At 38.0% G+C, this 21,454-nt stretch overlaps 1 protein-coding gene and 1 pseudogene across 4 annotated transcripts in view; one reads left to right on the plus strand and one right to left on the minus strand.

The window, feature by feature from the left end:
- The window catches only part of FAF1 (Fas associated factor 1), a 499,298-nt gene that overhangs the window by 103,378 nt on the left and 374,466 nt on the right, over window positions 1–21,454 (plus strand). For all 4 annotated transcript variants that reach the window (XM_060305721.2, XM_060305705.2, XM_060305724.2 and 1 more), the window contains one exon: window positions 3,864–3,932. Coding sequence is in view for 3 of the 4 variants with exons in the window: in XM_060305705.2 (XP_060161688.1) it covers window positions 3,864–3,932 (69 nt within the window). In the remaining variant the exon portion in view is untranslated. The remainder of the gene's footprint in view (window positions 1–3,863; window positions 3,933–21,454) is intronic.
- LOC132594048 (proline-rich protein 3 pseudogene) lies at window positions 2,721–3,785 on the minus strand (annotated as a pseudogene).

Genomic DNA, 21,454 nt, shown 5'->3' on the forward strand with positions numbered 1-21,454 from the left:
GTTCATTTTTGTCTCTGAGTAGTTTTCTATTGTATGAATGTACAGTTGAAGGCCATTTGGGGTGTGGTCTGTTTTCAGCCATTATAAATAAAGCTGTTAAAAACATTCATGTATAATTTTCATGTGAACATAAGTTTTTATTTCTTTTAGATAAGTACCTAGGAGTGGGATTACTGTGTCATAACTTTCTAAGAAACTTCTAATCTGTTAGCACTGTTTTCAGAGTGGCTATATCATTTTGCTTCCTCCCCAACAGTATATGAGAGTTCCAGTTTTTCTGCATCCTTACCATCACTTGATATTGTTTGTATTTTGGGCTTTTGTCACTCTAACATATGGAAATGGTATCTCTCTGTTTGTTTTGCATTTCCCTAATGACTAATGATGTTGAGTGTTTTTTCATGTCCTTATTCTCATATGTATATCGTCTTTGGTCAAGTTTCTGTTAAAATCTTTTGCTACTTACAATTTATCTAAACTGAGTTTTGAGAATTTAAAATTCTTATATTCTGGTTATTAGTCCTCTGTTACATGTGTTTTGCAGATATTTTCTCCCGAGCGTGTGGCTTGCCTTTTCATTCTCTTAACAGTGTCTTTCGAAGAGCAGTAGTTCTTTTTTTTAAAAGCTTCTCTTTATTAATTCTTTTTTGGCCTCACCACGCAGCTTGTGGGATCCTAGTTTCCTGACCAGGGATCGAACCTGGGCCCTTGGCAGTGAAAGTGCGGAGTCCTAACCACTGGACTGCCAGGAAATTTCTGAGTAGTAGTTCTTTTTTTTTCGGTATCTTTTTTTTTTTTTTTTTTTCAGTACGCGGGCCTCTCACTGTTGTGGCCTCTCCCGTTGCGGAGCACAGGCTCCGGACGCGCAGGCCCAGTGGCCATGGCTCACGGGCCTAGCCGCTCCGCGGCATGTGGGATCTTCCCGGACTGGGGCATGAACCCGTGTCCTCTTCATCGGCAGGCAGACTCTCAACCACTGCGCACCAGGGAAACCCTGAGTAGTAGTTCTTAATAAAGTCCACTTTATCCATTTTTTGGATTGTACTTTTGCTGTTGAATCTAAATGTCACAAAGATTTCCTTCTATGTTTTTTTCTAGAATGGAATTAGAAATTGAATGTCATATATGTAATTAAAAATTTTTTAGTATCCACATTAAGACGTGTAAAATGTAAAAGAAACAGGTGAAATTAATTTAAACATTTATGTTGTATTTAAGCTAATATATTTTAAATGATTGTTTCAACATTTATTCACTAGAAAAATTATTGAGATACTTTACATTTTTATTTTTGTACTAAGGCCTACACTGGTATGTATTTAATGCAACACATGTTAACTCAGTTGAGCCACATTTCAAGGGCTCATTAGCCATATCTGTCTAGTAGCTACCATATCTGACAGCACAGATCTAGAGGCTTTGTAGTTTGGGGTTTTACTTTAGGTTATTTATTTATTTATTTAGGTATGTATGTATTTATTTTCCACTGCGTTTGTAACTAATATAAAAAAATTTAAGAAAATAATTCATTCTCATTTCTCCAATGGCTCTCATCCCTCCCTCTTGCCCGCACAGCTCCTGACCTATTTCCTCAGGGCCAGTTCAAATATGAACCTGTTCACTGCCATTTTCATAGAAAACAACCAGTGCCAGGGATGTAGGAGAAGAAGGTTGGAAGTGGGCAAGAGTACTGCCCAGGTTCTATCCAAAGGTAGGCCAAGTGGAGATTCACAGAGTTCAAACAAAAGGGCTGGTGGCCTCACGGTGATGTAGTCTAAGTAAAACGGGCTGGAGACGAGATAGGGTAGGCCCATCAGAGGCTTTAGAGGACATCTCTTGGGCCTGTGTCAAACCCAGAGAAACTGACACTAGAAGAAGAATGGGGAGGGCCAGGGAGGCAGTCTTGTGGAAAGTTTCATAATTCTCCCATGTTGGGAGGTGGGGAAAGTCTAGAGGGTACCAGTGGCCTCACTCAATTTGGCAGAAGAATGTACTCAACTGTTGGAAGTCACAAAAATGCTGTGGACACTGAAAAAGGCTACGAGGGGACGTACAGTTTCACAAAGTGCACTGACCACAGACCATAGCAGTGGTGATCATGCTATTGACACACAAATTACAAAACCCCAAAACAGGAAGTGTAGCCTTTTAGGGAGTAACTCTGTACCAGTCATTTAAATTGACCCCAGATCAGACAACCTGATGAGTTTCACAGAGCAGGTGACAACATTGGGGGTAGGGGTTGTGACATATAATGGACTGAAAGCAAGCAGCTAGAAGAAGGGAATGGTAGGAAACTGCTCTACGGCTCTCAGGAATCAAGGGCAACACTGGGGGCTCGGTGGACAGATGAACAAGAAACAGCACTAAAGAGGTTTCCTGTTCAGCCGTCCATTGGCGAGGGGGAAGAGGATCCAGGAGGCAGTTGAATGGAGCAAAGATGGGGTCCTGAAGATGAGGCTCTGGAGGCTGGATCAGAAGAAAGAGTGCACACCGTGCACCAGTGATGAACACAACTTTGGACCCCACATGGGGGAGGTGGCCATGGGGATAGGTGTCACTGACTGAGGGTGGTAGTTGGAACAGCCCCACAGTAGACATCACAGGGCCACAGGGAAGTATATGGCCACTAGGTCACAGCAGCCTCCTTCAAGCCTGGATGGGAAGGCACAGTCTCACAGAGGAGGTCCATGGACTCTGCGTGGTAGAAGGCACAGAGCTCAGTCCTCATATGGACAGTGAACCTTTTTGGCAAAATGCCGGCAGACAGGGTGGTTGAATCTGACTTCCATAACCTGGGGTCCATCCTTGGATGGGCAGGTATAATTTTTTTTTTTTTTGCGGTATGCGGGCCTCTCACCGTCGCGGCCTTTCCCACTTTGGAGCACAGGCTCCGGACGCGCAGGCCCAGCGACCATGGCCCACGGGCCCAACCGCTCTGCGGCATTTGGGATCCTCCCGAACCGGGGCACGAAACCATGTCCCCTGCATCGGCAGGCGGACTCCCAACCACTGTGCCACCTGGGAAGCGCTGGGCAGGTATTCTTGATAAGAGACCAGCTCTTGAGGCTTTGAGGATTTCTCCGCTCTTTGTGTAAGCCTCCCTGGAGGGATCTCCATGGCCTGGTCCAGGAAAAGGAAGTTTAGCATTAGCCCCTCCACCAACTATGACCATATGAGCCAGATTTGGAGCTCAGCCCTCTCCAAATTCGGCCTCTGCTCCAGGGAGGAGGTGGGAGACTCAGCAGTGGTGGAATCATTGGTCCCCTTGACCCTGGAGGACCTCTGTGAAGAGCTGATTTGGGGTCACCAGGGTTTCCATTGGTCATGATGGGAGGGCCCAGGAGGCTGGGTGGTCTGATGGGACTTTCATCCCTCTCCAGTGTCTTCCTGTTCTGGCAGTGGGGGCTGCTGCTGACTCTGCTTCTTGCACTTCAGCATTGTGGTTGTGGCAATGGCTGCAGCGGGGTTTTCGTCTGTTATTATTTTGAGTTAATTTTTGTATAAAGTACAAAGTACGGATTGAAGTTCATTTTTAACACATGGCTGTCCATCAGAAGCTCTTAATAAAGTTGTTCTGGGCAGTTAGAGATATAGAGATCATCCTGGGCTCCAGAGCTCAGCATTTAAACATATTATATTACTTTATTGTCTTTTATTTCAGTGTAATGTAAATTTACATTGTAATTAACAATTTTCAAACCGTCTGTGTAAAATGCTTTGAAGTTTTAGGCATTTAGTGTATTGGCTTTATTCATATACCTATTCAAACTTAAATTATACATTATGCTGTTTATTTTTTTTAACACTAATTAACCTCTCCACTCCCAAAATCCTATCTAAAATTCTTACTTTGTTTTTAGGCTTGTACTGGCATTGAAAACATTGATGAAGCTATTACGTTGCTAGAACAAAATAATTGGGACTTAGTGGTAAGTACTTTCTTTTTTCAGCTTTATTGAGATGTGCTTGACATATAAGATTGTGTAAGTTTAAGGTGTACATCGTGATGATTTGATATACATATGTATTGCAAACTGATAGCCACAGAAAGGTTAGTTAGCACATTCATCACCTCACGTAGTTCTTTTTTTTTTTTTTTTGGTGGGAACTTTTAAGATTACTCTTTTAGCAACTTTCAAGTATACAATGAGGTATTGTTTAACTATAGTTACTATGCTGTACATTGGATCCCCAGAACTTATTCATCTTATAACTGGAAGTTTGTACCTTTTGACCACCTTTACTCATTCTCCACCCACACCTGCCAGCTACCAGTTTACTCTGGTAAACTTATGATTCTTATGATTTGGTTTTCCTTTTAGATTACACATATAAGTCAGATCATGCAGTATTTGTCTTTCGCTGTCTGACTTATTTCAAGTACTTTTTTCTTTATATGACAAGTAATGAAATTCTATGTATTCTTGAATGTCTTTAACATTCCTTATAGGTAGTTCAGTATACCATACATAGTCCGTCTATAATTCTAATCTGAAAGACTAAAATCTAAATGTCGTATTTTTAATATGAAGTTCCTATTTAGTTTAGTATTAGATTAATAAATTATTATGAAATCTTAGGTAATTTAAGTTATTTTTAAACTTCTCTTCTCTGAATGTATATTAAGGTTTGTCTTCCCCTGTAGTATTGTGGTGGAGATTGGAAGGAGAGAAAAATCAGACTTGTTTGAATGTCTGCGTAACTCTACTTGATGTTTCTCCTTCATTTCTTGGGGTGGGGGTGGGGAGTCTCACTGATGATTACTCCTTTCTAAAGCTGTTAAAGAAGTGGCATTCTGGGCTTCCCTGGTGGCGCAGTGGTTGAGAGTCCGCCTGCCGATGCAGGGGACATGGGTTCGTGCCCCGGTCCGGGAAGATCCCACATGCCATGGAGCGGCTGGGCCTGTGAGCCATGGCCGCTGAGCCTGTGGGTCCGGAGCCTGTGCTCCGCAACAGGAGAGGCCACAACAGTGAGAGGCCCGCGTACCGGAAGTGGCATTCTGCTGTGGCTTTCCTTATGAACTTCAGGCAGTTTATTATAGAAGTGGTTTAGTTTTTTTAAGGGGGGCTGGGCAGTAACTCAAAAGGCAAGGCCCAGCACAGCACAGCACAGCACTGCACATTGATAAAACTGTAATTTATTTACAATTGCAAAGCAAACTAAAAATAAATTGTACAACAGTACAGGAACAGTATTGGTTGTGTTAGGATGACACAGAGGTCTCTCCATACCTTTGAAATCCGAAAAACGTCTAAATTAGAATTTTGAAGAAGTGCTAATTTTTGAAAGTCACAACTCAAGGTGTATAATTATAGAACTGAGGTTAGTTGTGTAGGTATATTCAAGTCCATACATGGATTTACATAATCAACTGTTAATAAGCTATTTGTTTCGTGTAGATTTACCACTATTAATTTTTAAATTCAAAATATAAAAAAACTATTTACAGCTTGTAAAAGTAATAACTCATTATAGAAAAATGAGAAAATGTATAAATTTACAAAGAATAAATTAGTATTCACCTTTAATTCCATCACTTAGAGATAGTTATTGTTTAACATTTTTGGGTATATTATTTCAGAATGTTTTCTCTTAATTATATGATTAAAATTTAAAAAATACAAATTAGATTGTTCTATTCCTGCCCTTTGTAATCTGCCCTTTTCACTATCACTTTCACTATCATGAATGTCTTTCTATCCAAGTAAATGTGACATATATCATTCTTTTTTTTTTTTTTTTTTTTTGCGGTACACGGGCGTCTCACTGTTGTGGCCTCTCCCGTTGCGGAGCACAGGCTCCGGATGCGCAGGCTCAGCGGCCATGGCTCACGGGCCCAGCCGCTCCGCGGCATGTGGGATCTTCCCAGACCAGGGCACGAACCCGTGTCCCCTGCATCGGCAGGCGGACTCTCAACCACTGCGCCACCAGGGAAGCCCCATCATTCTTTTGTTTTTTGTTTGGTACGCGGGCCTCTCACTGTTGTGGCCTCTCCTGTTGCGGAGCACAGGCTTCGGACGCGCAGGCTCAGCGGCCATGGCTCACGGGCCCAGCCGCTCCGCGGCATGTGGGATCTTCCCGGACCGGGGCACGAACACGTGTCCCCTGCATCGGCAGACGGACTCTCAACCACTGCGCCACCAGGGAAGCCCCCCATCATTCTTTTTAATGTTTAATGTTTGGATGGTACTTCATGGTATGGTTGTGGCATAATCATTTTACCATTCAGTCCTATGCTGTTAGACATTTAGAGTTTTTGTGGTAGTTTGGAGTTACACACATTAGAGGACATTCTTGTACATTCATCCTTGCTTACTTAACCTATTGTTTTCCTAGAAGACATTGAATAAATTCAATTAATAATTGAGTTTCTGGGTCAAACTGTATACATATTTTTAGGTTTTTGGATACTTATATCGCCTTCCAGGATGGTTGCACTAATTTAAATTTCTACCAACTATATAAATTTTTAAGATTGCCTGTTTCATTAAACCAGTGCTATCTTATTTTTTTGTGGTGTGGCACTTGTCAAAATTTACAAATATTTGTATGGCCTGACTTCAAATCCATCCTTTTATCACTGTGTTATTCTCTTAACAAAGCACAGTATAGTGACATATTCCTGATTTCTGTGTGGGGGAAGGGGCAGCAACTTATTTGGAATGATATCACAAGGTTTCTTGTCTTGAAACTTCTTTTGCAATAGCAAGAACATTACTTTATTTAGTATGTATATTCTTAGGCTATCTCTTGGAGAGGCTGATGCAGATTATTGGCTGAGGTTAAAAATCCCACCAAGCCACTCTTGCATGGTGCTGATGAGAGATATATGGGCTGGAGTAAAGGGAGGTTGTAGACTAGGAGTAATGGACTACAAGTGTCTGAAGTGAGAATTACCATTTTGGGGGGATGCATAGAAGTTCTTTCCTTATCTGCTTTCTATTGGTCCATGTTCATTAGTTTTGAAGGTTAAACATTTATTGGTTCTGGATATTTTTTCAGTACAATAATCTATCTACAGTATTGCAAGAAGAGAATTTTTCCCAGATAGTGTTAAATAATTGAATGGTACAGGTATTCTCCAACTGTTTCTGAGTTATTTGATTTTGGAAGAATATTAAAATAGCACTTGAGCTAAAAACACTGGTGCTATATCTCTGCAGAAATGCAATCTTATCCTGTGTTGGGCCCAAGTAAAATCATCAGGCTATTTTTCACAGTCTTAAACTTCAACTTTCTTTTGAAATATATGTCCTAGCTGGCTTTTCTTGTAAAGAATGCACTTTTATCCACAGTAAACATTTGCTGTGTCGTGTAAGTATCTTGCTTTATAAAATTTCTCACTTCCCTTGTTCTTATACAGCACTCACTTTACATTGTGGGTTTTAAAAAATAAAGCAAGTATTTTGAATAACCCATTACTAATTCAAACTTTCCTTAGGATCATGGAACTTTTTATATGGTGTTTTTTATATTTTGCCTGTGCATTATATTTTGTGTTTGTAAATTATAATTATCACTGCTTTGTATTTTATGGGCCTTGTGGAACAGTTTACATAGTTTTGAGTTTTTAACTTAGGACATGTCTGTATTTTAAATTTTCTGTACATATCAGTTAGACTTCTGCAGTGTTTTTGTGCATATTTTGCTACAGATGTGTAGAGAAATGTGAGTTAGGCATCACAATTCCAGATTGTGATGAATTAAAAAAAGTCCAATAACAGAAAACTCATTCTGTCAGTACTGAATGCTTACAGTATACCCAGATTTATGGTAGATACAGTGAAAGCTTAAAAACATGTTAACACTATATGGTGTCTGACTTTGAGAAGTGTACTGAAAAATTGATAAGACAGGTGGTCTCTTATACATGTATATTATACTCAGAAATGGGAATAATTTCCTGAAAAAGTAATGATTGCAAATATTTTTGCTGTTTTATAGATTTAGACACACAGATAAAAAAGTGTTCTATATGAAAATATAGCCCAGTCCCAGCAACTTTAGTCGTTAGTCTTTCCGTGATACTGTACATTATTTTCATTACATAACTATCCACAGAGCAGTGCTTCCAAACCCTATGTTTTAAGTACCCTACAATTGACTACTTATTTTGGGGCAACTGCAGTTCGGGTTATAAATGCTAAATTCTGAAAACAAAATAACATGAACTTTAATACTATTGGTAAGCATCTTGGGATACTGATTTACCTGACATGAATCCTCCCCATACCCCCATCTTTTTCAGACTTTCATTTTTCACATTGTCCTGCACTTTTAGTTAGGAGATTAATGTCATTGCAGTTGATTCCTTCATTGCAGGCAAGTATTTTCAATATACATCCAGAAAGATGAATACCTGAGGGAGAATTATTAACAGTCAGAATCTTTTACCAAAGGATTGCTTTCTTACATGGAAGCATGCTACATCATCACTGTATATTATAAATTATAAATCTGGGCTCCAGAATTGACTCACTGCTCATTTTCTGTTTTCAGTATAGAAGAATTTGGGCCAGTGGAGAATAGAAATCTGTACAGCTCGTGTTAATTTTGAAGAATCAAAGTGTGAGGCAGCTAACTCCAGTGGTGAACCCATTGCATTCATCTTGAATCAGGAGCCCTGGCTCATCAAAGCTCTTGTCATTATTTTATTGAGTATGGCCTAGGCTAAGTTACTTCTCTCTGAACATCATATAAAATAAGGGGTTTGGGCTAGTTTATACTCAAGATCCCTGATACATGAAATATTTATGAAGAATCTATTTATGTCCTAATTTCTTTTAATATTCTACAAAAGCAGTCAATTATGAATAGTAATACAAGTAAACATTTTAATGGAATTTTATAACTTTGAAACACTTGTATGTATACCATTTTGATTAATTCTTTGAACAACTTTATGACGTAGATAATGGCCAGACAAGATGCTGTGCTAATTGTTTCATGGAAGGGCTGTATATATGAAACTCCTTCAATAAATTAAAATTTCCAGTAAGCTCTAGGAGATCCAGGGAAGGCTATTTGATGTACACTTGATAACCCAGTGCTAAGTGAAATAAAGTACAAGTAAACATTAACCTAGCCATACTACATTTTAAGTACTCTATGCTCTTGGGAAATGATTTTTGAACTTTACACTCAATTTCTGCTCTGATTTGCTGCCTGAGGTGACATAGCTGCTTTGCTGAAGAAAGACTCTATTCAGAGTGCTTGTATTTATCTTTAACCGCATGTCCCAACTTAGGGCAAAAATGAAACAAATAAGCCTATCCAATTTTGTATTGTTACTGAATTTCTAGTCTTCAAAGATAGTTTTGTATTAATAGAAGCTTATAATAAAGTCAGTAACTCTGAAAAGTCAAACCCAAGGAAAATTATGCACATAATCTGTCTCATTTTGAGATTCATTGAGGTGGTCTGAGACATTTCCGTTCCACCAGTTTTCACTTTTGAAGAAATGTGTTTTAATACTTACCCTAAAATGCCTTAGAACAATTTCTTTTACTACTCTACTCAGGATGTGGCTATAGAGTTCCTCGAATGTGCATTGCTTTGCTATCAATACTTTATATAGTGTTATGAACACCTGCAGTTTTATGAATGAACTAGTCTAACCAGTGACATAATGAGTTTCTGTCGTCAGAAAGCAGTCAGACATTGAGTGCTGCCCTTCATCAATGGCCATTAGACACTGGCTTATATTTGCACAGATCTTTGCTGTGACAAAAGAGATGTTACTGTGAAGGAGTATCTCATCGTATCAGTTTCTCCTCTTTTGCTATAGTCTTCTTTGTTTCCCTTGTTTTCAAAGAACTGTAAGCCCCTTAAAATTCTACAGAAGTTTTCAGTTTCTCAGTTTGTAGTTTGGCCATCATCCATCCTCCTCTACCATCTCTCTTTTTATTGAGGGTCTACTTTGTGCTAGGTATCATGTCAAATGATTTACCTACATTATTTCATTGAACCTTCACAGCAGTCCCCAAAGGTGGTTAGGTAGATATTATCCTTATTTTACAGATGAGAAACTGAGGCCTGGTGATTTAAGTAAATTGTTCATGCTCACTCAGCTGATAAGGGGTAAAACGGTGATTTTGAACCCAGGTCTCTCCATAAAAATTTTAATAGCTTTAAAATTGTAGTTTAAGGTTATTAAATTTTCCATACCCAGTGTGTTATTCTTTTCTGAATTCCTATACTTTTCTTTCTACCACTCACAACTAATTTCACATTGTCAAGTGAAAGAGCTTTTGCTATAGTTGCATAATGGTACTTTAAATATATTTATGCTTTGCTTTCAAATAGATTCTAAGATTCTAGAGGAAAGGGATTATGTTTCTTATTAATTTTGTCTTGGCACATGGTAGTTGCTTAATAAAATATCTGACTGATTTTATTATTAGCATACTTACTTTTAAATCTATTTTCCATTTCCATTATTTGGATATTTGAAAAGTCTTTGCTATTAAGACTCATGACTCTTACTGCTGTCAGTCTTCCTTATCTGGCAAACATAAGATTTGAGGAAAGAGGGAGGCCCAGATATGCAAGGAATAGGATTGGGCTGATTTCATTATCTCATGGATAAAATTTAGATGGTTTCTTCCTGTTGTAGCTTTTTGAGAAATATTATTCACAAATAAATCCTTTTCTTTGCAATTTTTTTCTTGGCATCTCAAAAAAAAATTTTTCCTCCCCTGTTTATTTCTGGTTGTACCATTCTACTCTAAAGAAAGCTCATCATATCCAACCTATTTGAAATTTTTCATCAGTTCTGCCTCTCAGGAGAAAACTAAGTGTGATAAAAGAATGCTATTGCTTAATGTATAATTAAGTGGGTATGAAAGAATTGTTTTCTCCCTTTCAAAGGAAAACTTAAGTTTTTACAAACATGAAGTTCTCAGTTTACTAAACTTACAGTTGGTGGTTCACATTATCAAATCAAAACTCTTTGAGGTCCACATTTTTTCCCAGACTGCAACTTGACTTTCTGCTTATTTTTTCATTGGTTTTTGCTTCATATGTTGTTACTTTTCCTTTGAATATAATCTAGTTCTAGAATTACTTTATTGCATGAACCAAACATCTCCTCTTTTATAAAACCTATGGTAGATAATAGTTCAGAGGCTTTAAGACCTAGTAGGAAGGTGCTGTGTTAATCCCCTAGCAGGAAGTGATATGCCCATTGTTAAATGAAATTTGGAAATGTGGCTAATGTTTATTGATTTCTAGTACTACTTATCTAACCTGTGCTTCAGAGCACAGTTAAACTTTTTAAATGAAATATGTAGTAAGGAGTCCCCTTACTGCTATGAAACTGAACTTAAGGCTTTATGCTAATTCTGAAAGAAGTAGTATATGCTACTTATGATTTGAACATTTAAAAGAAAATAAAAATTTCAGTGGTTTTGTTTTTAAAATTGTTCAGTTTAAGCAGATATAGTTTGATCTTGATATTTTATAAAGCTTGCTAACCTACTAGTTAACTTGATTTTAAAAATGGGTTTTTTTTTCAACAAGTTGCCTTGATATGATATTTAACTAATTTATTTCTATTCCTGGAAGTGGTTTAAACAAAATACCATTGCAGCAAAGTCAGTGGTTTAGTGGTTACACCTGTAAATGTGATGACTTGCAGTTCTTCCTGCTGGTTTCAAGGATCAGCTGACATAAACCAATGTGTGCTTGGAAAAGAAAAAATAATATGGCATTTAAAATTCCTACTTTTACAACTTTATACTGATAATTTTTAATAATTTGCTACTTAATGATAATATAATTTTTTCAAAAATTTAGTTGTATTTCTATCTTTAAGTAAAATGGTACTTAAAATGTTCACATAAGAACATTTATATTTCCTTCCTGTATATCCCGAGGTTCTCATTTTCTTCATTCCCTCTTATTTATTTTTCTTATTAAAACTTTTTTTTTCTAGGTGGGTATGCTTAAGATCTACTCTTAACAACTTCATTCTCTTTTAATAATCTATTTTTGTGTTTTGTTGTTTGGTTTAGGTTTTTTTAACTTGATGTTTTAGTAATATTTTAATTATATATTTTGGGGTCCTCATCTAATACTTCTTTCTTTCTTGTGGATGGATTTCTCTCAAACACAGACTTGCTCTATGTCTTTAAAAAAATCATAGCCAAGTTTAAAATCTCTCTCCATGGTAAATAGTGATAAACATAGTTTCATAGTTCTTCACATACCAAGGCACTCTAAGATTAACTATGCTCTGTCTATATCCATTGTAGTTACAGGAAACTGAACAGTGGAGTTGTTCTTTGAATGCCGCTGTTACAGAATTTGGGCCATCTTTCTTAGCTTAATGTTGAAAGCCCTCTACCATTTAACACTGCCTCTTCATTATGAGTGAGTTTCCATAACTCTGGAGCCTGTATGACTTAATACAGCCAAACTAGCCTATAACGTGCCATATGTATTCCTACTGCCAAGCTTTTGCTTCTAGATCTCCCATGAATTTTTTCCCCTCTTCCTTGCCGACCATCTAGATGTTATCCTTCCTTTAAGGCTCACCTGAAGCCTAATCCCCTCTATTCCCTAACATCCTCTTCTCTCAGTAGGGGCACCTGTCTCTGAAGCTTCGTATCCCTTGTTGTGGTACTACTCTTATAACACTTAGCTTTTACTGTATTATTCCCCTTCCCTTCACACCAACACATGTTTCACGTGTGGCGCGTGCACACACACACACTGAAAGAGAATGTGAAATAATTGTTTAAAGAATTAAAATTTACACATCCAGTTAGGGTGTGTAAGGAAGTTATATGGATAAGCATACACTTTTATAGATGTAGCTGGGAAAATATTACATGATACCTTTAATAAATCCTTGGCTAGTAGCTATGTAGAAGAGGTCTTTGAGAATATCTTAGTCCTTATTTATTGCCACATTATTACCTATGTGTTAGCATTTTGACTTTGTTATTTTTAAACCAGGAAGTTTATTATTTTTTTCTTAATGTCAAAATTGAGATATAGCCTGTATTTTAGGTACACCGCAAATCTAATAGCACTCTCATAAATTCTAGGCTTGAATTCTGGGATTTTTTTTCTTAGTAATTGATTTAATGTATAGCGGATAAATTTTTAAAAATGTATAATGACTGATAACAGTGTGTGTAGAATATGAGAATGTCTAAAAATGCTAGGCATTTACAGAAAAGTTGCAAAATAATGCAGAGTTCTTGATACACTTCATCAAACTTATAATGTTAACATCTTGCATAATTACAGTATAATTGGTATAGTACTATTGGTAATTTTGGTATAATACTATTACAACAATACTGTTGTACTATTGGTACAATACGATTAACTAAACAACAGACCTTATTTGGATATCACTAGATATTCTATTAATGTACTTTTTTGGGTTCAAAATCTGATCTCAGATCCACAATGCATTTAGTTTTCATGTCTCCCTAGCCTCCTCCAATCTGTGATTTTTAAAAATTTTTTTTAAAAATTTATATTTTATTTATTTTTGACTGCATTGGGTCTTCATTGTTGTGTACGGGCTTTCTCTAGTTGCTGTGAGTGGGGGCTACTCTTTGCTGCAGTGCACTTGCTTCTCATTGTGGTGGCTTCTCTTGTTGCGGAGCACGGGCTCTAGGCGCGCGGGTTTCAGTAGTTCTGGAACACAGGCTCAGTAGTTGTGGTACATAGGCTTAGTTGCTCCATGGCATGTGGGATCTTCCCGGACCAGGGATCAAACCCGTGTCCCCTGCATTGTCTGGCGGATTCTTAACCACTGCGCCACTGGGAGAGTCCCCAGTCTGTGATTTTATTCCTCAGCTGTTCTTTGTTTCATGACCATGACACTTTTGGAGACCACAACACTCCAGGTATTGTGTAGCACATTCCTGAGTTTAGATTTGTATGATGTTTTCTCATGATAGACTGAGCTTATACATTCTTGGCAAGACTACCACAGATGTAATTTTGTGCCTTTCTCAGTATAACAAGAGGTACATGATGTTAATACGTCTTGGGCTTCCCTGGTGGCGCAGTGGTTAAGAATCCGCCTGCCAATGCAGGGGACACAGGTTTGAGTACTGGTCCGGGAAGATCCCACATGCCACGGAGCAGCTAAGCCCGTGCACCACAACTACTGAGCCTTGCTGTAGAGCCTGTGAGCCACAACTGCTGAAGCCCACACGCTTAGCGCCTGTGCTCCGCAACAAGAGAAGCCACTGCAATGAGAAGCCCGTGCACCACCTGGAAGAGTAGCCCCTGTTCACCGCAACTAGAGAAAGCCTGCGTGCAGCAATGAAGACCCAACGCAGCCATAAATAAATGAATGAATGAATGTCTTATTATTCGTGATGTTAATTTTGACACTTGGTTAAGATGATGTCTCCCTGGTTTCTCCCTCTTTGTAATTAGTAAATATCTTGTGAGGAGATACATTGAGACAACACAAATATCCGTTTTTTTTTTAATTAATTAATTTTTGGCAGCGTTGGGTCTTTGTTGCTGCGTGCAGGCTTTCTCTAGTTGTGGCGAGCAGGGGCTGCTCTTTGTTGCGGTGCACGGGCTGCTCATTGTGGTGGCTTTTCTTGTTGCAGAGCACGGGCTCTAGGCATGTGGGCTTCAGTAACTGTGGCACACGGGCTCAGTAGTTGTGGCTTGCAGGCTCTGGAGTGCAGGCTTAGTAGTTGTGGTGCATGGGCTTAGCTGCTCTGTGGCATGTGGGACCTTCCCGGACCAGGGCTCGAACCTGTGTCCCCTGCATTGACAGGCAGATTCTTAGCCACTGTGCCACCAGGGAAGTCCCCAAATATCCTGTTTTTCATTAAACTTTTGCTCACTAATTTTTTGTCCTCTATTGATTTATCATTATACCTCTTTTGAAATTTTTTTTTTAATAGTTGTCCTAGGTTTTAAAATATACTTTTTCAACCATCCAAATCTACATTTAAATAATAATATACTGCTTCATATGTAGTGTGATGGCCCTACAGCATTGTATTTCCAATTCTTCTCACCCATGTTTTGTACTATTGTCATGTATTTTAGTTTCCCATATGCTGTAAAACACAGTATGTTGCTACTGTTTTTCTTCAGGTAGTTATCTTTTAAAGCAATAAAATATAAGATGAAATCATTATATTCATTTTATTTTACTTTCATTTGTTTTATTTCTTTGTGTAGGTTTAAGTTTTTTTCTGGTATCATATTCCTTCTGCCTTAACTACTTCCTTTAATATTTCTTGTAGAGTAGGTTTTCTGGCAATATATTCTCACAAGTTTTTGTTTGTCTGAGAAAATTTTTATTGTGTCTTCATTTTTGAAAGATGCTTTCAATGGATATGGAATTCCAGATTGACATTGTTTTTGTTTTTTTTTTCCTCCAGCACTTTAAAGATGTCATGGTGTTATTTTCTAGCTTGCATGGTCTCTGGAGAGAAGTCTGCTGCTATTTTCATAGTTATTCTTCTGTATGTAATGTCTTTTTCCTCCCCTCTGGCTGTCTTCAAGATTTTCTCTTTGTGTTTGTTTTTCAGCGGTTTGGCTGTGATCTACCCAGGTGTGTGTATGTGTATGTGTATGTGTAGCTTAGATGTTCTTAGATCTGTGACTTTGAAGATTCTTTTTTCTTTTTAATTAGGACTAAATTCATGTGCATATAGCTAACCATTTTAAAGTATATAGTTCAGTGGTATAAATACCACTGTGTATTCCATGGAATTTTATTCCATTGCATATAAATACCATTGTGTATTCACAATGTTGTGCAACCACCAGCTGTCTTTAGTTGGTTTTGAAAATTGTTGGTTATTATTTTTTCCTGCTCCTTCTCTCTTCTTCTGTGTTTCATATATTAAAAAGTTTGATTTTGTCTACAGCTCTTGAATGCTCTGTTCTGTTTTTTCCCCACTTTTTTTTTTAAATGTGTTTCAGTTTGAGTAGTTTCTATAGACCTGTCTTCAAGTTCACTGATTCTTTCCCCATGTCAGTTTTACTGATAAGCTTATTGAAGACATTCTTCATCTCTGTTGCTGTAGTTTTTTTTTTTTTTCTAACGTATTCTCTCTCTGCTGAAATTACCCATCTGTCCTTATCTGTTGGCCATTTTTCCCATTAGAGCATTTAATATTTTAATCACAGTCATTTAAAATTACCTGTCAGTTTTTAGTATCCTACCTAAGTCTGTTTCTGATGATTGCTTGTCACTTGCAAATGTACTTTACCTGGCCTTTTGGTATGCTTTGCAAGTTTTGTTGAAAGCTGGACATTTCATGTAGAATAGTAGAGACTAAGGTAAATATTTTTATGTGTGGAAATTGACATGCATGCCTTTGTGAATGCTAAGACTTTAGTGCAGGTGTTTGAGTTGATCTAATTTTGAGTTGGGTCATGCTTGAGACTTATTTGTCCTATGGCCTTGTTCAATTTACCAAAGCCTTCAAATTCCTCTCCTAATACATGGTGTTTAGGGTGTCGAGTGGTTTGGTAGATTTTTTTTGGGCGCATGGCTTGTGGAATCTTAGTTTCCCAACCAGGGATTGAACCCAGGTTCTTGGCAGTGAGAGTGCAGAGTCCTAACCACTGGACCACCAGGGAATTCCGAGATTTTTTTTTTTTTTTTTTAATGCTCACTCCTTAGCTTTTGGTTTTCTCTCCGAGCTGTGCTTCAGAGAGGGTGTATCTCTTGCAAGTTGCTTGTTACTCTGCTTGCTATTCTGGCCATGGGGACTGAGGTGGGGGCATTCTCTGTTTCTGATAATACTTCAGTCTTCTGCAGGCATTGAATCCCTGGGCCTTGGGTTTGTGGCCTTCACAAAGCTCGTCTCTCTCCAGCTATAATTCTCAGCCCAGCGTGTTTTCCTGCTCCTCTTCCTGGGGCAGAGGATTTTCCCCCCTTTCCTCCTTCTGGTTGCAGTGGATATCACATGTGCCCCAAGGTGATAATTTTGTTGCCCTTCTCCCTTCAGATTAATGCTTTTGTTTTGTGAGGGAGATGCAAGGGTCCTGGCAGTTTTGTGCCCCTCCCACAGTATCTGCTGATTCTCTTCTATACCCTAGTAGGGACTTTCTTGGGACTTTGCCAATTTTGTTTTTTCTGTGAGCACTTTGTGGTGTTCATGGAGTAAAAGCCTGCAAGAACTTGCAGATCCCTTCCCTGTACTTGCCTTAGCTTTCTCACCAGTGCATTGTTAGCCTCTACCAATTTGTCAGCCACCCTAATGTAACTTTCACTTTAGTAAGCCAGTGCTCACATTTTGCCTCTCTCTGCGTACACCTGTCTGAGATTTTGGGACAGTTGTTTGCCCTGTGATCTTAGCATTTTAATGGGTTTCAGAAAAGTCATGTACTTGCGCTCTTGCTCTTTCATTATAAGGTTGGAAGCAATATGCTTTCCAGTTCTCTAACAATTCATTGTCATTATCTTGAAAAACCTACTGTAATTTCACCTTGTACTTCTTTCCCAACAAAGGTTTAAAAGATGGTTTTAAAATTTTCAGATGCAGGGTCCCTTCTATTTTCTTGTTTTGTTAGTAACTTCTAGTTCCTTTGTGTTGCACTTAGAGAGTATTGTTTATAATGTTTCAATTTTGTGGCAGTTATGTTTCTTTATGACCTCACATATGATTGATTTTTGTGTATGTGTCTTTGGCTTTTGAGAAAAGGTGTGTTCTCTGTTATCAAATGTAGAGTTCAATACGTATGTCCCTAAGATCTTTTACCTTCTTTCTTATCTTTTGTCTGCTTGATATGTCTTTTATTGAGAATAGTGTATTTAGTCTCATTATTTAGTATATTTCTTTTTCTTTTTAAATCTCCTATAGTTTTTCCTTCATGAAGTTGATTGCTGTGTTATTTCATGCATACATATTCATAAGAGTTATACCTTTATTGTAAAGTATGGATCTAAGCAGTAAAAATGACCTTTATCACATTTAGTTCTTCGGGCTTCAATTCTGTTTTGTTTAATATCAGTAGGCTACTCCTACTCTCTTTGTTTCCAATAGCCTGATATTTTAATTTTATTTTTAGTCATCACTTTGTTTTAGGTATATATCTTGTATGTAGCATAAGTTGAGTCTTGTTTCATGAGCCAAATTGAAAATGTTTTTCTTTTAATAGTTAAGTCCATTCATATTCACTAATATGATTGATGTGTTCGGTCAATGCTGTCATAATATTTTGGAGTTATGCATGCTTTGTTGTACTTGCTATGCTATGAAATACTACATGATTTATCAGTTTTCAAGTACTGTACTCTCTAAGCGTACCTTTTGGGTATATAGCAATCAATGTGCTTATTCTATTTTCCTTTCCCTCCTCCTTCTTTTACTTAAAAATTGCATTACTTATACTTTTTCAGAACATTAAAATTTATCTTTCACCCTGCATCCCACCTTTGTTTTAGTGATGTATATTTATATATTTAAAAAATACTCATTATCGATCCTTTTACTTAAGTTTTCTTAGTCATCAGTTGGATAAAGCTCTTTCTCCAGTAGATTTATCAAGAAGGGCTGATTGATGCACAATTCCTTAAGTTCTTGTATACTGACAACTGTTTTTCTGTCACCCTGGTATTTGAAGGACAGCTCTACTGCATATAAAAATCTTTGGTTCATACTTTCTTTAATTGTGTTTTTAAAGAAATACTGCTTCATTATTGCTTTGTTATATGTATTGGTTTGGAAACTCTGATGCTACTCTTATTCTTTTGCCTTTGTAAGTTATTTATCTTTGCCTGGAGGCCTTGAGGAGTTTATTTTTGAAACTTAGTTTTAGTAGAATATGTCTCAGAGTCATTCTGGGTTAATTTTTCTGAGGTATCCAGTGAGCTGTTCGATATATAGATTCTTGTCTTTTTGTATTTCTGGAAAGTTTTCTTAGATTATAGTTTTAAATTTTAGGTCTGTTCCATTGCTTTGTTTTTCTTTTTCAGGGACTTGACAGTGTGAATATTATTACTTTATATCTCTTCCACTTCCACTACTTTCTCTCTGATTCTTTTTACTTTTATCATTATGTTATTTTCATTCTCTTGGTTGGTTTCTTGCCTTTCTTCAGTGCCTCGCATTAAATTTTGTCGGCATCTGTTTTCCCTTGGGCATCTTGTGATTTACTCTTCATTTCTGAGAATTTTCTTTCTTTCTTTCCTAGGTAACATCAACTTTCTTTCATTTTTCCCTGTCTTTTTTTTGTTATTCATAATTTTTGAATTTTCTGATTCAAGGTGATTTTTCATATTCTCAGATGCTTATTTAAGTATATTTAAATATACTGTTTGAAGCATTGATTGACAGGTTTTTCCTGCTTCATAGTTGTTTTGTGAGAGGGAATTTTCCTTAGTAGATATGTGTGAAATTTCATTTCCTGATTTTTTTTGCAATACCTCATATATCTGTTGGTTTGTGTGTGTGTGTGCACACATTTTTAAGATAATAGTGTGATTTACAAGGTTTTTATTTAATGGCGCCCTCTTCTGTCAGTTTAGCAAAATTCAGACACTTTAGTCAGTTTTTTGGTTGGTTTGTTTTGGTGTGTGGGGGGCTGGCGGGGAGGGGTGGTGAGAAGTAACAAGTGCTTTGGTTTTATGATTCTCTTTTGCCTCTTTTCCCTTTTACCACTCCATTGCCATAGGGAGCTTTTCACTTTCTTTTTGCTTTTTTTTCTCCTTGCAGAAGCTATGTGTTTCTTAACCTGCCCTTTAGGTTATGTCTACCCCTTTAAGTTGTGCTTTATTTGAAGTCCTTTCCTTGTAATCTTTGCTCTGATCTGTTTATACACTTTTTAGTGTTTTCAGACAGATTGGACTTAGGCTTGTAGGCAGTAGTTTTAGAGCAATTTTAATCTCCTTCTCTAGCTTCCCTCTTCTGTCTTCCACTCATTTCTTCTGTGTCTGTCTTTGTGGGGTAGGGGTGGGACCAGGAATATGAGAGATCATGCACTAGGATTTGGTAATTTTTCTCTTTTTATTCACAGTTATTTTCAAGTTTCAATATTCTCTTTGTTTAGCTTTATTTTTCCCTTGTTGTTGAATAGTATTGTTATGGATAGTGTAACAGTCTGAGTCCAATCAGGATATATAAAATCACAAAGTTGGTTAAACAGGTGAAGTTTAATATAATGAATTATTAGCTATGATAAACGAGTAAGGATAAGATATGAGGAAACTGTATATTGTACTTGTAGGGCTAAGGGAGAGTACCCAAGGAAGGATATACTTTGAAGAGATTCAGACCTTGTTGGAGAAGTGGTTCAGCTCACTCAGTAGAAGAAAAGTTCACTGTATGGCCAAGCCAGAAATGGTTTGAATCACTGGGCAAGTAATTGGCACCTTCTGGTGTGCAGATGGAGGAGCAAATCAGCAATCAGTAGTGTGGGTGTGCAGTGGGCTTATATGGAGTTGGGGATCCTCTGGGCACAGGCAGGCTGCATATGGGGGGTGGGAGACTTGCAGAAGGAGTGGCAGCATGGTGTGAACCCTCTAACCACAGGCAGGCTGTGCACAGGGGCTTGTAGAGGGAGTCAGGGTACTGGTGGGTGGGCAGGAAACCTTTGACCACTGGTTTCTGTGTTGAAAGGGCCGTGAAAAGATTATCACTAGGCCAAGACTGCAAGGTTGCAGCAAGACCATGTTCTGGGCCCATGACAGGGACAGAGCTCCATTGGGTGTCCTCACTCACACACTGCTAGCTCCTATGCTGCAGCCAGAAACTGCAGGAGAGCCTCTTCCCTCTGCAGTATCCTTCTAGTGCCCTCTACTGAGAAAATTTAAGATTGTGCTCATTTTATTTTATTTATTTATTTATTTATTTTTGGCTGCCTTGGGTCTTCGTTGATGCACGCGGGCTTTCTCTAGTTGTGGCGAGCAGGGGCTACTCTTCGTTGTGGTGCGCGGGCTTCTCATTGCGGTGGCTTCTCTGGTTGAGGAGCACAGGCTCTAGGTGCATGGGCTTCAGTAGTTGTGGTGCACGGGCTTAGTTGCTCCGCGATATGTGGGATCTTCCCAGACCAGGGTTCGAACCCGTGTCCCCTGCACTGGCAGGTGGATTCTTCACCACAGAGCCACCAGGAAAGTCCCATGATTGTGCTCATTTTAAAAGAAATGTTTAAAGGAATTGTTCCCTTCCCTGTCCCAGAACATAATTGAAATGTGCATTCAGACCTGAGTCAATAAATTGATAAATGACACAGAAAGAAATATTGCATGATAGATAGGCAGCCATTGTTGACTTGTTACCTGCAAGTCCCACCAAATTTTATATATCTGTACCTTTTTTCTTATTAAATTCTTTGTTTGCAGTGCCATTCCTTGGTACTTCAAACCTTTCCTTCCTCCCAGCCTGTCAAACATTTATCCTGCCTTAGGCACCTTCTCGTTATAATCTTTTTCTTAACCTTTTCATTACCAATCACTGCCCCATCCTTTGTAATCTTAATTTCAAACATCCCTCTTTCC

Source organism: Globicephala melas, chromosome 1 (assembly GCF_963455315.2).
Source record: "Globicephala melas chromosome 1, mGloMel1.2, whole genome shotgun sequence".
In the NCBI taxonomy this organism is placed as follows: domain Eukaryota; kingdom Metazoa; phylum Chordata; class Mammalia; order Artiodactyla; family Delphinidae; genus Globicephala; species Globicephala melas.